The sequence below is a fragment of the Bufo bufo genome, chromosome 1 (assembly GCF_905171765.1).
Source record: "Bufo bufo chromosome 1, aBufBuf1.1, whole genome shotgun sequence".
Taxonomy (NCBI): Eukaryota; Metazoa; Chordata; class Amphibia; order Anura; family Bufonidae; genus Bufo; species Bufo bufo.
This window is the reverse complement of record NC_053389.1, coordinates 384,195,110-384,212,610: the sequence shown is the minus strand read 5'-3', so window position 1 is coordinate 384,212,610 and position 17,501 is coordinate 384,195,110. Positions and strand designations below refer to the sequence as shown.

Sequence of the window (17,501 nt, the reverse complement as noted above, 5' to 3'; positions counted from 1 at the left end):
CTGTGGGCATAATGAAGAGGACTTCTGAGCCAGTGGTACATTGAGAGAAGAAGCGGTTTAAAAGTGCACAGCGGGGGAACAGTGGTGAGTATGCACATTTAAATTAGCAAGCAGCAGTCACCTGCAGAAATACTATTCATGTAGTTCTGCACTTACTGGGGGATAGACTCCCTTTAGCCAGTTGCCAAGGTGCACCCAAGAGGATTGCTTGCTTAAAGGGGTTAAGTCACTTCAGAAAACGGCATTTATCATGTAGAGAAAGTTAATACAAGGCACTTCGAGAGAAGGGATGCAAAAGAGCTCTTAACAAGCTCTGCCTCTAATGCCACCTGATGTAAGGCAGCTATCCTATAAGTCAATGTTCAGCTCTTAAAATAATCCTTTAGACATGACTTTGATATTAAGTAAGCCAGCAACTCATCTGCAGACAGCTGTTTCGCAGTGATTGCCCCTCATCAGTGCAGAGCAGAAAGTACTGGCTTAACTGGGTGAGAGGACTGTGTCCGGGTATATACAATATGCAAGGCACTTAGTAATGTATTGTTATTATCCATATTGCTTCCTTTGCGGTCCTGATTCATCTTTCCATTGCATTATACACTGCTTGTTCCCAGAGTTTATGGCCACCACTGCAGCACAGATACGAGGTTGCCAGGATGGAAATTGCTGGGCATGCATTCTTGTGTGTTCTGCCATGGTCCGGTCCACTAGAGAGCCCAGCACCTTTTCCTATAGTGTGCAAGCGCAGCCAAGGCCGTAACCATGTAAATGAGCAGTGTATAATGCAATAGTTAAATAAATCAAGCCAGCAAAGGAGGCAATATGGCCAATCACAATACATAGGTGCCTTGCATTAACATTGTCTACATGAGGTCTACTATGATTAATGGTAAGGCTAGGCCAGAAACGTGTCAGCAGTATGCAACATTTTATCTGTTTTTAATATGGATGTGAAATAAAGAAGATTTTTAAGAATATAAGGCAGCGATAGGCAACCTCCGGCACCCCAGCTGTTGTGAATCTACAACTCCCAGCATGCATACCTTGTCTGCTCTTCTCAGAACTCTCACAGAAATGAATGGAGCATGCTGGGAATTGTAGTTTCACAACAGCTTGAGTGCAGAGAAATTGCCATATATCCATATGCCATATCCAATGTTATATAGTCAGCCGTTCCCTTAAAAGGCATGGCCCTGTCTGGAGTTGCAGGACCCGGAGCGCAAGTCCTCCTGTACAAAACAGAACCCTGAAGACATCTATTTATTCATATAGAGACTTCAACAGTGCAGTATGGCGCAGCTGCGCAGACCTTTCTCTACTATATCTCATTAAAAGGAACATTTATGCAATGATACTAAGAACAGTAATGTATGGGTTACTATAATAGAGACTAATACCATTGCGCCATTAGATATACACATGATTGAATCCACTTCTAGCTAAAATCCTGGACTTATTTTTTATACTTTTTTTTTTCATATATGTTCTCTTGTATATTTTTTATTCCTTTCATTTTTTTAAAGCGGAAATAACACAGTGTGGGCAAAGTGATCTGTTATTTCTTGGAAAGGACTGACTATATAACATTGGATATATCATAATATATTAAAATTTTTAGGAATAGATTCCACTTGATTATATCTATTGCATGTTTGTGATGTACGGTCTTTTAAAAATGCTTATAATTTAGCTACTATTGCCTATATAGTGTGTGTGCCAACTCCAGCTATTCATTATCTTATTCCTTGGTCATATGGATAACTTGAGGGCTCGCGTTGTTTATATTTCAAGTACAGTAAGCCACTAAACATTTTTAAATAAATTAGATTTTATTTGACAGAAAGACTTACAGGCAAACCTTGTGATATCTAGGTATATCCCATACTCTATGATTTTTTATTTATTTTTATTTTTCATTTTGGGAGACATATGCATTTATGTCTTTCATAAAGGTTGTCTCTTTTAGAAATTCTCTTCTCAAATGTCCCATTAAGGCACGATGAGCCAACAGGTGAGGGACTCACCAGTGGGTCATCCCTATATTGACTAAAACTGAGACTCGCAACCAGAACAAGGAATAGGGTCAAAACAAAGCAATCCAGTAATTTCAGCAGGTACATTGTAAGTACACTGGACATACAGACATAAACATAGTGCCAAAATGCATTATTATGATCGTATATGTTTTTTGGTCTCGACATACCAGTCCGGGGAGTTAGCAATGAAACATTGACATCTGAAGCCTTCTCCTGTTGCTTGAAAAATTCCCGGGGGTTTTCTGTACGCTGGGCAATAATGGCAGCAGCCTCCTGTAGGAAGTGGGTAAAAAGCAGTTTGCGAATATATCTTATGCCTCGTATAATTTATATAACATGGAATCATTAAGTATGTTGCACTACAATTCAACATAAAAACCCTTCCACTATTAGAAATTACCCTTTAATAAATCCTGTTAAAATATCCAGAAACTCAACCCCTCATATAGTTACTATAGTAATCAATGTCATTAACAGTTGCATTCACTGGTAAAAAAAAAAAACAAGACGCCTGCATCAAAGATTCCACACCTAAGAACTTAGGTCTCCTGGAGAACCCATATCATAGGATTGCTCCTCTATTATAAATATTTGAGACTTCATCCATATTCCTATTATCTGGAGAACTTCTATCATCGATTTGTAGACCTACTGTCCCCTGATGAACCAGCTGTAATGTTGGGGAAACGCCACGTTGGGACATACTAAGAAAAGGGACGTATCTATTTCTGCAGCAACGATTTTTGGAATTTTTTCCTAAGTTTCTTGTTTTGAGTCATCAAGTTGTTTTTCCACTTTTGCATCTCTGGGACAAAAGCTTCTAGCAACCAGGGCATATACAGACACCAGTAAAGGGCTTAGCCACTGAGAGGTGGGTTCGCCCCTTTCGGGGCTGGTGCTCTGCCTGTAAGCAGGGGTAGATAGAGGGATATAATAGGGATAGTAAGGATTTCTTGGTGTCCCATAATTTACAAACATTGATCCTCTACTTTGAAACAACTAATTACAAAGATTGTGAGTAAAAGTTTCCTTTATAGGAAAATCTACAAACCGTGAGTAGAAAGGAAACAACCGTAACCCCACTTTTGCTGTATATTTTTTTTTACCAGTGAATGCAACAGTTGATGACATTGATTACTATAGTAATTATATGAGGGGTTGAGTTTCTGGATATTTTAACAGGATTTATTAAAGGTAAATTTTTAATAGTGGAAGGGTTTTTGTGTTGAATAGACTTTATACTTCCCAATATATGAATCTCTAGCTTTGTCTAAGCTGTGTTGTACGATTTATGTTGCACTACAATACTGCGAAACTCCAAGCTAAGGCTACTTTCACACTAGCGTTCGGAGCGGATCCGTCTGATGTTTCATCAGACGGATCCGCTCCGATAATGCAGACGTTCGCATCCGTTCAGAACGGATGCGTCTGCATTAAAACTTAGAAAATTTTCTAAGTGTGAAAGTAGCCTGAGCGGATCCGTTCAGACTTTACATTGAAAGTCAATGGGGAACGGATCCGCTTGAAGATTGAGCCATATGGTGTCATCTTCAAGCGGATCCGCCCCCATTGACTTACATTGTAAGTCTGGACGGATCCGCTCGCCTCCGCGCGGACACCCGAACGCTGCAAGCAGCGTTCAGGTGTCCGCTCACTGAGCGGAGCGGAGGCTGAACGCTGGCAGGCGGATGCATTCTCAGTGGATCCGTCTCCACTGAGAATGCATTGGGGCCAGACGGATGCGTTCGGGGCCGCTCGTGAGCCCCTTCAAACGGAGCGCACGAGCGGACACCCGAACGCTAGTGTGAAAGTAGCCTAAGTCAGTACTGAAAGGTCCCCCACTCCCTTTCTAATATTAAAAAAAAAAAAAAAAAAAAAAAAAAAAAGTGGTGCAATTAGTAGAGGCTTGTTACAAGAGAGCTCTAATATCTCCCCAAAGTTTCCATTTATTGATTGCAAACATCTTGCAAATTGGAATTGAAACAAGAACCTTATGGCTGGGGTCCTCCCATGGCCCAGCCTTATTGGTACTTTGGTAACATTTGGCAAATGGTTTTCCATCCCTTGGGTTTACCATATAGTAAGTAATTGGAAAAGCTCTATTGACCATTCAAAGCTGTCAGACCAAGTTGTTCACTCTCTCAAAGCTAGCTCAGTATGTTCCTACTGTTGGTTCATAGATTACATTTTCAGCTGCACCAGATAATATATTGGCCTAGATGACAGTCACATACTGTATACAGAAACCACCACCCCTAAACACATACCTCCACTTCGCTTTCCGTCCTCTTTAGCTCTGCTGCCTCATCATCCATCTCTCTCTGGTCCATCTGGCAGGGTATAAACAGACAGTTCTATTAACAATAATTAAGCACTGCTGGCTATATATAAAGGGGCAGAGTAGGACTTCGTGTTTGAGATTAACTCACAAATATCGAGTTGCTCTGCAATCTTTTCTTGGTCTCTTCTTCCTCTTCACTTTGCAGTTTCTTCCTGCCGGTGACATGGAGAAAGTTAATGGAGGTGATCTTAAAATTACATAGTTATATATTAATTTGACATTCTCTAATATATGTAACTGTCAATTTTCTAGCTTATTGGTCAATTGTTTTGTCTTAAAGGGACATGTCATGTATTTAATTTTAATTTCATAAAGTACACTCAAGAAAATAGATAAGTAATGTTGTTTGGTCTTTTTTATTATTGCAGCTAGTTTATTTATCGATAAAATCTTCCCTGGGGGTGGACATATTGCACACTTCCTTTGTGCATTTCCTGTATTAACAGTGCATTTCCTGTATCAACTCTTTATGGCAGGGCAATGAATTAAAGTTAAACAGAGAAATATCATAGACTACTACAGTCTCCAGGAAGTGATGGAGCACAATACTCTTCTCCAAATTCCAAATGTAGAATTCCAGCACTATAATACAGCTGTTAATAACTCATTAGGAATATTGAGATTATGCTCCTCATCTTATCAGCTTATTGTGACTGCTCTAGTGGCCAGTTTGGAAACTGGAACATTTTAAAGAATTTTTTTTCATATGTCACATAACAAAAACACCACTTTTTAATATATAATAAAACCCTGATATAATTAATATATAATTTTCTGACAGTACATTTTCTTTTGAAAACAAATCTGCCTCATCAAACCAGATAGATGCCGGGCTCAGAAGAAGTAGGTACCTGTGTTCCTCTATTTGCTGCTCTCTTTCCTGGTAACGTCGCTCACGTTCTTCCTGTTCTTTACGCTCTTGTTCCATGCGTTCTTGCTCAAAGCGCAATCTTTCCTCAATAGCTTTTTGCCTTTCTTCCTGCTTCCTTTCCTCCTCTTCTCTCTGACAAGAACATATCAGCAGTTACTAAATATGAAACAAAGCAAGTTATGGCCTTTTTACATGAGCCAATGAATAGGAATATAGTTTTGTAGGAACATTTGTTAGACTGCTCATCACCCCATGTGCCACGATCAGGAGGGAAGGGGAACAGTAACTAGGCCTGGAAACTAGGGAAGAAACATGTCAACTCCTAGACAACCCTAATCCGGGCCCTGAATACCTATCAATATGAATAGACCTTGAAGGTAGGAATATTCATAAGCAGGATACCTAGGCCCTGATTTCCCTATAAGGCCCTGGAATAAGTATAGGACCATAGACAACCCATTCCTCCCCAGATGGACGAATGGAAGTCTCTGTCTCAGGCCCAGATACAACAACAGGGAATATAACAAATACAAACAAAACGTGACACTTAACTTCTGTAGAGATGGAAGAACAGGAACACCACAGAGGATCTCACACCAGCTCAGCCAAAGCCAAATGAAATTATCAACCGCATAGTCAGAAGGGTGGGGTGAGACTATAAAGGGTAAAAGTGATGACCACTGAGCAACAGCTGAGAAAAGGGAAGTGGTCATTAACCCTATCAACACTGAATCAAGAGAAATCAAGGAGGCTGTTAAATTCCTCCACGCTCAGCCAATCTCCTTGATTTCCTGACATCAGTCACCTGAGGAACCATGACACTGTTTGTCCCCCATGCAGTTTGCTTGTAAAGACCCTTTAAACAAGCGCTGAGCAACTTCTTATAGCGTCAATTCGTGGTCATTATGGCCCAAGCAAGGGTCGTGTATAAGTACCCTAAAGCAAAGAAATCGGAAGGCGGTTTCTCCTAAGTAAATACATTTGTGGCTATAACATGCAACACTGTAAAAAGCAGCCATGATATTTTCTTTTTACATTAATTATAAAATTACCATATTTTTCGGACCATAAGACGCACTTTAGCTGCCCCCCCCAATAAAAACAAGGGAAAAGTGGCAGTGAATCTTAAGAGTCCAAATGCTTCCATTATGGAAGTGGTCATCTGCATGCCGGAGGTGCAGGGAGCGGTAAGGGAAGCGTTGTGCAGCTGTACTCACCCTCCATGGTCTTCTTCTGGGCCCCGCTCTGCACTGTGTCCTGACAGCATACAGCACTAGGATGTAGTGCAAGTAGGTGTGCACTATGACCTGATGCTGTGCAACATCAGTTCACAATGCAGTGTGGGATTGAAAAAGACCAAGGAGCAGTAAGTGGCAGTGCCGTCTGGAGCAAAGTGTGTCGGGGGTCCGATCTGAGGCTCACGGGAGGGGGGGTCCGATCTGAGGCTCACGGGGAGGGGGTGGGGGTCGATCTGAGGCTCACGGGGAGGGGGTCGATCTGAGGCTCACGGGAAGGGGGGGACAGATCTGAGGCTCATGGGAAGGGGGGGGGGGGAGCCGATCTGAGGCTGATGGAGCTTGGGGGTCTGATTTTGGGGTCTGATCTGAGGTCTGATGAAAAATATTTATTTTCTTACTTAGTTTTGAAACTCATTCTCTAGAGCTAACCTTCAAAAACCACTATACTGCCATATTGACATTTCTACAGAGCACTTAAGATGCCTGTGTGTAACAAGTCACATAGGCAGGGTGATGGGCAGAGATAGTCAGGGCACGTGTACATGGTCAGGGACTGGGGTAGTGACAAGAGGCAGGCTAGAAACCCAAGTACGGTAGAACTGATGAGAGACTCTCCTTAGTAAAATTTAGTTAGAGCTTTGATAAGACGACTCTTTACATCTCGTTTTCAAGTAAAGAGGAACATCTTTCCCTAATAATGTAAATTACAAAAATGTTTAACATCCCTGTCCCTACACTATATTGAAAATGAACTGAACTTATTTTTATTGATGACCTATCCTCAGCCGATCAGCTGGTTAAAGAGAAGGTGCGTGCCATGCCAGCTCTGCCTTCTCTTTATTGTTTACCTGCTCCCCGACGCAACAGCAGTGGTGAGCAGGTGTAATTACAAGAAGCTGACCAATTCACTTCAATGGGAGGGCTCTGCAGTATACACTTGTATAGGAACGAGCCTGGAATGGTGTGAGCCTTCACTTCAACCTGCTGATCGGCGGTGGTTCCGGGTGTTAGACCCCCGCCAATCTGATACTGATGACCTACCTGACAACAGGTCATCAATAAAAATAACTTAGACAACCCCTTTAAGATGTGAGCATTTATTGCACATTAAGGTGAGGGGTATTTACTTTTGCTTGCTCCCAGAACTGTTCCCTGTTAATACGTTTCATCTCTACAGCTGCGTCTGTCTTCTGGTAATTTGTACCCTGTGAAGGAAACAAAAAAAAAAATTAAAAACAGTGATAAATGAGTCAGGGCTCAACAAATTTCATGTAGTGAACTAAAAGGATACCACCAGATATCAAAGCGTGAAACAGTAACTCACAAACGCTATCGCCAAGCCTTTATTTGTCAAACGATTTGGTCGTGCAATTTCATCAAGCCGTGTTTCTTTCAACACCCATAAATCCTATGATATGCAGAGATTAGGATTTGAAAAAAAAAATATCTAAATGCTCGTCAGCAGGGAGAACTACACTAACAGATATTTCCCGGGACACATGATTTTCCCCATAGAAAAGATAGGAGACAGATTCTGCATTTGGCTCACACAGGTTTTTCTCAGTTTATACAAATGTAATATTTACTACTAGCAACCAAACCATTTTTTAGAAGCCTATACAATAAGTTGTCTGACTGAGGGAAATAGATTCAATAGGATCAGCTGGAACAGTTTTTTTGGTAATGTTTGCAGCTGTAAAAGTTTTTGAATGGTTAACGATAATTGTTATATCTATAGCCAGCTTTACATTATATACTCAACATACTGGGTTTTGCTTACCACAGGATCAGCAGTTGCTTCATCTTTGATCTGCAGTCGTTGTAAAACTGGACTTGCCAGCCGCCCAGAACCATTAGATAGGCGCTGGTTTATGGCCAAAGGATCTATGTCATCGACGTTGCTTGCATTCACTATAACATCCACACCCTATATAATAAGGAATTAAAATTACAATATATTCAAACTTTTACTTAATTAAGGCAAGTTCCAAGCCATCAAGGTTGATGGAAGTGCTAAGGCAAGACAAATTAATAACCTAAGTGTTGGACAAACATGTTAGTATCATAGAACAAGCTACCTACAATAAAGGGAAATTACACAAAAATAGTTAAGAAACTGTGGTAGTCTGAGTGAAGATACAATAAAAAAAAAAAATTCAAAAAATACGCACAAGCCCTGCCCCAACATTACTGTCTCCAGAATAAACTTACAAGTATTACACATGTTACAAACACATGTTGAAGAAAATTCTAAAATTTGGACTGCACTTCAAGTCATACTTTGCAAAATTACATTCTGAATATATAATTTGTTTCTTAACAAAAACTTTGACAAAAAAATGTGAAAAAAAATTATGTGAGAACAAGTGTGTACAGATATACAGTTTGCCCTCCTAAAGAATCACAAATAAATTTGGCCATTGACATATGCTGATCAAAAGAAAATATTATAGCTAAAGGTCACATCTTGAATTAAAAATTCCATTTGTCCTAGAGCCTCTTGTACAGCACACTTGTGAAATCTTACCATTCAAAGCTCAACAGTCTGAAGAACTGAAGTTATCTGCCATGTTACAGATATAGCAGAGTTGCAGCCTAGTCCTGGTCACACTGTCAACAAGTTTCCTAAACTCACTCACTTAGGCTACTTTCACACTTGCGTTCGGTGCGGATCCGTCTGGTATCTGCACAGACTGATCCGCACCTATAATGCAAACGATTGCATCCGTTCAGAACGGATCCGTCTGCATAACAGCTTTATCAGATCTGAGTTTCCACATCGTGAAAACTCAGATCCGACAGTATATTCTAACACAGAGGCGTTCCCATGGTGATGGGGACGCTTCAAGTTAGAATATACTAAGAACTGTGTACATAACTGCCCCCTGCTGCCTGGCAGCACCCGATCTCTTACAGGGAGCTGTTATCCGCACAATTAACCCCTCAGGTGTCGCACCCCCCTCTCTCCCCAGTTTTAAATTCATTGGTGGCCAGGGTGGCCCCCCCTCCCTCCCTCCCCAGTATTAAATTCATTGGTGGCCAGTGCGGCCTCCCCTTTCTCCCCCCCCCCCCCTAATTAAAATAACCCCCCCCCTCCCCCATCATTGGTGGCAGCGGAGAGTTCCGATCGGAGTCCCAGTTTAATCGCTGGGGCTCCGACCGGTTACCATGGCAGCCAAGACGCCACTGTCTGTGGCCGGCCGGTCGCTCCTCTTACTGGTAAATGAAAGGTCTGTGCTATAAGCAATGCGCCGCACAGATTAAACTGGGACTCCGATCGGAACTCTCCGCTGCCACCAATGATGGGGGGGTGATTTTAATTAGGAAGGGGGGGGGGGGGGGAGAGGGGAGGCTGCACTGGCCACCAATGAATTTAAAACTGGGGAGGGAGGGGGGTGCAGCACCTGAGGGGTTAATTGTGCGGATCACAGCCCCCTGTAAGAGATCAGGTGCTGCCAGGCAGCAGGGGGCCGTTATGTCCACAGTTCTTAGTATAGTCTAACTTGAAGCGTCCCCATCACTATGGGAACGCCTCTGTGTTAGAATATACTGTCGGATCTGAGTTTTCACGATCTAACTCAAATCCGATGGTATATTCTAACTGAGGCATCCCCATGGTGATGGGGACGCTTCAAGTTAAAATATACCAGCGGATTGGAGAAAACTCCAACTCCGGAGCCAAACTGATGCATTCTGAACGGATCCTTATCCATTCAGAATGCATTGGGGATGAACGGATCAGTTCGGGGCCGCTTGTGAGAGCCCTCAAACGGATCTCACAAGCGGAACCCCAAACGCAAGTGTGAAAGTAGCCTTACCCTGTCCTCTCATCTGCAGGGAGAGAGAAACTGCCTACTTGAATCCGTGCCCAGTGATGCCGCAGTAGTAATATCAGTCATTTCCAGTTTGGATAAAATATTCAAAAGTATTTAGCTCTCTCATTCTGTATTTACAGTATAAAATTATCTCTATCTCGGTAAGCACGAAGTAAAGGGCTGTGGTAACTCAAGTCTCTTGCAATTCTGCCCTACACTGAAATGTAATATTCACCACAGAGCGCTCATTTTTAATTTTAGATTTGAAGCTTGAATTTACACACAGAGGAGCATCACTGGAGGTACTGTATGTGGCTGGACATAGCGAACAAGTTTCATGAAACACTTTTACAATATCACACAAGCGAACATGATAATTGTTATGTAAGGGCAACCCATTTTTTGTCCCATCACATATTATTGACTTAGTTTATTTTCTTTTTAATTATTGTTGCATACAAATCATATTAAACCTTTATTTAGCTAAATACAAATGAATTTAGGATACAAATTTTTAATCAGTAATTTTATTTATTTTTTACTAGCGATACTTATATTGAATGATTACCTGTGTATATTTGATTGTACTAGTGATATAGTACAGTCGTAAGTCAGCTAATAAACATTAATACATTATAACTGAACATCACACAAATTAAAGCATGCTGGGTGTGAATAAACTACAAATTGGCATTACGGGGAACAAGTCACGTTGTGCTGACACATGGTGTATGAGCAGCAGGCAGCATGTTATAGAGCAGGAGGAGCTGAATAGATTGATATATAGTTTATAGGAAAAAATTCAGCAAAACTTGTATTTTATTCATTTATATTCCTGTCCATTCTGGGCTTTGAAGTCAAGGAGGCGGTCCTATCACTGATTGACAGCCTTCCCTCTATGTGAATACAGATAGCTGTCAATCACTGATAGGCTTTCCTCCTTCACTTCAAAGCCCAGAATGAGCAGGAAAGTAAATAAATTAAATATCAGCTATACTGAATGTTTTCCCATAAATCTATATACGACTCTGCTCAGCTCCTCCTGCTCTATAATATATGCAGCCTGCAGTTTTATTTTGTATTTTCATGGCAACAGTTTCCTCTTAAATCAATTATTAATTCGACATCTATTCAAATGTAGCACGTACAGATACATACACTCACCTGGAAAAATTCTGCCACCTCTGGCACATGACTAGCACATGCACACTTCCTGGCATCGGGTACATCTTCTCCAACCTAAAAATTACACACAAGGATAATGTATGCATCCAAGAAACACAGATTTAATAGAGCAGCACTTAACTGCTGTTTCCAATGTATTTGTGATTGAAGTAAAAGGCAATTATGTTAGACTGGCTGACTGAACAGCAAGCTCAGCGGATGTGATGACTACAATGTATACAGAGTGGGGGATTTATCAAAGATAAGTGTGGTCGACCCACTCGCCCTGCTCTCTATTTGTCCTCGCCATACACCCTTTTCAGAAAGTGGAGAGGTTGGCGCAGCAATGCCACTTGCAACAAAATTTGTTGCAAGTGGTGTTTAACAGTCATTGTACTTTTAGTAAACTTTTGATAGGTCATAGGAATATATCAAAGATTTTGATCAGTGGTGATCTGAGCGTTGTGACCACCACTTTCTCTAGAATGAGGGGAAAGAAGCACCACTTAGTGCTCTCTCTTCTCGATGCAGGACAGGAAGCAAGATGGGCTCAACAGAAAGTCTATGGGCCCGTCTTGCTCAGTGGGCCCTTCTCTCGCCGCATTATAGAGTTTGGTGGGGGTCTCAGTGCTCAGATCCCCACCCATCAAAACTTTTGATATGTCTCTATAACATAACAAAAGTTTACTGAAAGCGAGGTTTGTGACTTTTTTGCACCAAAAGAGAGGCATGGGGAGATGAGAAATCTTCCCCAAAGTTCAGTGTATTTTGACAACACCTTGTGTAAACTGTACTAGTAAAGCTATAGACAAGATTATCATTTCTCCAAATCATTTAACAATCTTTTTCCCTCAATTTATGGAGCACGCAGCATCTCTCAACTATTAGCAGTATATGCTACTGTGGTATGTGGGGCAACTGAAAGATAAATTGCCCAAAATATTTTTCAAAAATGAAAATATTTCCCAACATGGGAACACTTGTTCCTTCTCAGCTGAAGTAATAAGGACAATCTTCTCACCCAGTTGATGAGCACGTATCGAGCTAGCATGGCATGGGGCTCCTTCACACTGCAGAACCCATACATCACTTTCTGGTTCTCAAAGTGGCTAGCGAGGTCAGGTAATCCACCACCTAGAAGAAGCATTATAAGGAAAGCAAAAGGTGATATAATCTGCAACCAACAAACAAAAACTCATTCAATCACTGGAGGTAACTGAGGGGTTGTTAGGCAAAAAAGAAACCACTGTCTTTTATTGGCAGCTTTCATACCAGAGGATATAATATTGTCAAGGACTATTTACTGACAGGCAACAAACACTAGATAGAGCTTAAGTATAGTTATTAAACATTATGGTTATGTCCTCTTCTCAGTATGTCCTGACATTTTATGTACAGAAAACATACTATTTGTGTGCAAACAATGGAACCTTCTAACATTTCTGAATCTCAACAGGATCAAAAATTACTAAATTTGAGTATGTTCCTGGGGTTGCTTGAGCCCTCATCAGGGGTTCCCTAAAATATAAGAACAACAAGATCTGTCACTCTTACAAGGTCTTAGGGAAGGCAAACTGTATTTTTAACAACCCAGTTCAGGAGGAAAGTGGACAACCCTTGGGATCTGCCTGCAATAAAGAAGTGCTCTGTTTCTCGCAGTCTGGCTCTAAATACCTGGCAGCAGTGGTTATATCACATCAACATGTGCCCACTGTAGACAATCACTCATTGGGTACACCCGTGAGGCCTGTGACTGGATGCAGCACTCACATGTTATTACATGACATTACCACTGCAAATGTGTAAGCAGAGCCAGGCTGGGAGAACTGGAGAGGCAGCGCAAGACCAGTTAGGTCAGTACCCAACAGTTTTTAATTGCAGGTGGATCCTGCGGGTTGTCCAGTTTCCTCCTGAAACCAGACTCCCCTTAAGTCCAGCACCTTAACCACAAAGCCATCATGATGTAGTAGGTAAAATGGCTTTACCAGGACATACACTAAGCTTCTTTGAATCTGGAAACTTTTTTCAGGGTTTTTTGTGGTAACAACATTAGGAAATACTAGTATAATTGAACAGGCATTGATAAATCACTAGATTCATGGTCCCAAGGGGATACACATGCCAACTACTTAAACGCCTAATCCAGAGATAATGAACTTGAACAGCAAAATAATATTTTAATACAAGGCTAATTTCATTTCCTTTGAACAGCTATTAGCAGAATCTTTTCTACAGTGTATAGCTATATACAGTACCTGTAAGTATACCTGTATAATTATATTTAGAGCCTTTAAGCACTTACCTCCTGATGCTGCCAAGATAAGGTCATCTGTGCCATCTTCGTATGTGTACAATGCCCTGAATAAAAATGTATTCCAATTACAACATAGCTAGTAATTTTATTGGTCACTGTCAACATTTTAAAACCAATAAAAGATTATGAATCTATAGGTACCAAATCACAACTTATTTGTGATTTGGTACCTATAGATTCATAATCTTTTATTGGTTTTGTAATGAGTTATTATGGATCATCTACTTATTTGAAATAAGGAAACAGTGTTGGTTTATCTATATATAATGTCAACATTTTAAGCCACCCTATTAAGTACAGTCCTAATATCTCAAAATAAACACAGGGTCTGGAGCAGCAAATTATCTGAATTGTAAACTTTTTTTTTTTACCATGAGGGAACTCTGGAAATCATTTTCATTTCTGAAGTACTTTAAATGGGTTGTCCAGTATAAATAAAACACTAGTGCCAGGCAAGTGTATGTTTAAAAAACCCTCACCTTTGAAAACACCCTTCATTCCAGTATTGTGGCTGCCAGTGGTCATCACCTGACCAAAGCGATATGGACCCGTTCTTGGTCACGAGATCACTGGAGCCAATCAATGGCCTAGGCAGTCATGTGTGCAAGAACAGCACATGGCTGCTGAAGCTCAATAGTGACAACCCATTCTTGCACACATGACCACCCAGGCCAGTGAGTGAATGGGTCCCGATCACTTCTAGTATGGCACAGACTGCATGAGCCCTTACTCTGTGTGCATTCCGTTTTCGTATGTCCATTCCGCAAAAAAGTAGAACATGTCCTATTATTGTCCGCGGACAAGGATAGTACTGTTCTATTAGGGGCCAACTCTTCCGTTCTGCAAAATACGTAATGCACACGGACATCATCCGTATTTTTTGCGGGGCGCAAAATACATACGGCCGTGCGCATAAGGCCTAACTTCCGTTTTTGTTGCGGACCCATTGAAATGAATGGTTCCTTATACGGTCCACAAAAAAACAGAACGGACACAGAAAGAATATACATTCGTGTGCATGGGGCCTTAAAGTGTTAGGCGGTGTATATGTCATAAGTTTGTCTGAGTGTATCTGTATGTCTTTCTTTATGCTTTCCTTTTCTTGCTGGCCAGCAAACCTACCTCTCTGTCCACTATTACTTCTGCAGACAGACTAAGGCATTGCTCACACTAAGGGCTCATGCACACGACCGTTGTCTGGCCTAGGGATCGTCCGATACCGATACCGATAATTTGTCAACTTTCAGGCCGATAGCCGATAATTTATACCGATATTCTGGGTATTTTTATCTTTGAGAAAAAAATAATTTTCCTACACAAATCTGCTGAAAATTAATATGTTTATTGTTAACGTGTATTATTTTATTTTTTTGTAAATCTTTTTCATTTATACTTAATATTTTTGTGTTTTTTTTTTTACTAACTTTTAGCGCCCTTAGGGACTAGAACCCTTGTCCTATTCACCCTGATAGATCTCTATCAGGGTGAATAGGAGCTCACACTGTCCCTGCTGCTCAGTGCTCTGTGCACACAGCAGCATGGAGCTTACCATGGCAGCCAGGGCTTCAATAGCGTCCTGGCTGCCATGGTAACTGATCGGAGCCCCAGGATTACACTGCTGGGGCTCCGATCGGAGGAGCAGGGGAGAGGGGATCCTGTGGCCACTGCCACCAATGATTAATACTGGGGGGCTTGGGCGCACTGCGCCACCAATGAAGATACCTCTCTCATTCATATACTGGAGGCGGGAGCTGGCTGCAGAATCACATAGCCGGCTCCCGACCTCTATGAGCGTTAGCTGCGATCCGCGGCACCTAAGGGGTTAACTACCGCGGACCGCAGCTACCATTCATAGAGGTCGGGAGCCGGCTATGTGATTCTGCAGCTCCCGCCTCCTGTATATGAATTAATGAAAGACTCATCTTCATTGGTGGCGCAGCGGCCACAGCCCCTCCCCTCCTCTTGTCTTCTCCTCTCTCATTGGCGGCAGCAGCAGCACAGGGGGGAGGGAGACACGGCTTCCTTCTCCCCTGTGCTGCGGAGGGAACACAGAGCGCTCTGAGAGCAGCGCGTTCTGTGTTCCCATTACGTTATCGGTATATCGGCAAAATAGATGCCGATACCGATAACTGTCAAAATCCTCAATATCGGCCGATAATATCGGTAAAACCGATAATCGGTCGATCCCTAGTCTGGCCGTGGCCGTATTGCAGCCCCCATACAGGGGGTCCGCAATACACGGGCATCGGCCGTGTGCACCCCGCACCACGGATCGCGGACCCATTCACTTCAATGGGTCCGCAATCCGGAAGATGCAGAACGGAGGCACAGAACGGAAGCACTACGGAGTGCTTCTGTGGTGTTTCTGGCTGTGACTCCGCACCGCAAAAAACTAGTGAATGCACTATTTTTTTGCGGTGCGGACCGTCAGATGCGGATCACGGATTCCATTTAAGTGAATGGGTCCGCGATCTGCGTGCGGCTGCCCCACAGTCGGTGCACGTGCATTGCGGACAGAGCCCTAACACCCAGCATCATCACCTTGCCTGCATTACAGCGTGTGAAATGCATGAAGTGGATTCAACTAGGTGAGGCAAAGCTGCAGTTAAACAAAGTCTTTTGTTTCTTTAGTATAACTGGGCTTTTTTATTATATGCATATTAAGTAGATTGTAAGCTCCTCTTATTATGTTAAGTTTCATTTGTAACATTTATGTTTGGAAATGTATAGTGTGTGTATCCCTATAAGGCCGAATGCACACGGCCGTGTTCCGCGACCGTGAGCGGTCCATGGTATGCCGGCCTGGATTCCTGCTGACAGCAGGAGTACACGGCGCCATTGGCTGCTATGACACCGTGCGCTTAATGCCGCCGCTGCACTACAGTAATACACTTGGATGATCTATATGAGTGTATTACTGTAGTGCAGCGGCGGCATGAAGCGCACGGCGTCATAGCAACCAATGACGCCGTGCTCTCTTGCTGTCAGCAGGAATCCAGGCCGGCATACCACGGACCGCTCACGGCCACGGAACACGGCCGTGTGCATTCGGCCTAAGGCTGTGGTCTTGAGTCTTGTGTACTTAAGGCTGGGTTCACACCTGAGCGTTTTACAGCGCGTTCCTACGCGCTGTAAAACGCTCAACAGGCAAGAACCAAATGATCCCCTACGGGCATGGTTCTCACCTGAGCGTTTTACAGGGCGTACGAAACGCCCTACGCCCCAAGAAGTACAGGAGCTTCTTTGGGGCGTATGGTCGCGCGTTCCCGTACATAGACTTCCGGGAACGCCGACAATGGGCATTTGCTTGTTGCCGGCCACGAATAGGAACGTCTGATAAAATAGCGCATACAGAGCGCTCCATACAGTACGCTCAGGTGTGAACCCAGCGTAAAGGCACCTGTGTAATGTGCTAGTGATCCATCTTCAGTTCAAAGTGTGAGCTGGACACTGGGGGAGCTACTTGCTACCAAGGTAGTTGCAAATACCCATGAAGATTGTTTATTTTGCTGTTATTTTGTTTGTTTTTTGCTCAAAATAAATATTAGCGTTGCTTTTGCCAAAAACTGAGTTTAGACTGTTTTTAACTGCATATACACCCATATCCCAACAAAGGGGTTGTCCGCTTTTTATTTTTGATGACCTATTCTCAGGATAGGTCATCAATATCAGATCGGCGGGGTCCAACTCCCAGCACCCTCGCCGATCAGCTGTTTGAAGAG

General features: G+C 42.4%; 1 protein-coding gene across 2 annotated transcripts in view; it reads right to left on the bottom strand.

Moving 5' to 3' along the window:
* The window catches only part of DBN1 (drebrin 1), a 144,836-nt gene that overhangs the window by 19,467 nt on the left and 107,868 nt on the right, over positions 1-17,501 (bottom strand). Inside the window, exons 2-10 of one of the 2 annotated variants that reach the window (XM_040405497.1) lie at positions 13,768-13,823; positions 12,487-12,599; positions 11,466-11,540; positions 8,267-8,413; positions 7,614-7,691; positions 5,229-5,380; positions 4,466-4,529; positions 4,304-4,390; positions 2,204-2,309 (exon numbers count right to left, since the gene is read on the bottom strand). In XM_040405497.1, coding sequence (XP_040261431.1) covers positions 2,204-2,309; positions 4,304-4,390; positions 4,466-4,529; positions 5,229-5,380; positions 7,614-7,691; positions 8,267-8,413; positions 11,466-11,540; positions 12,487-12,599; positions 13,768-13,823 — 878 coding nt within the window. The remainder of the gene's footprint in view (positions 1-2,203; positions 2,310-4,303; positions 4,391-4,465; positions 4,530-5,228; positions 5,381-7,613; positions 7,692-8,266; positions 8,414-11,465; positions 11,541-12,486; positions 12,600-13,767; positions 13,824-17,501) is intronic. The other variant, XM_040405506.1, reaches the window with a different exon arrangement.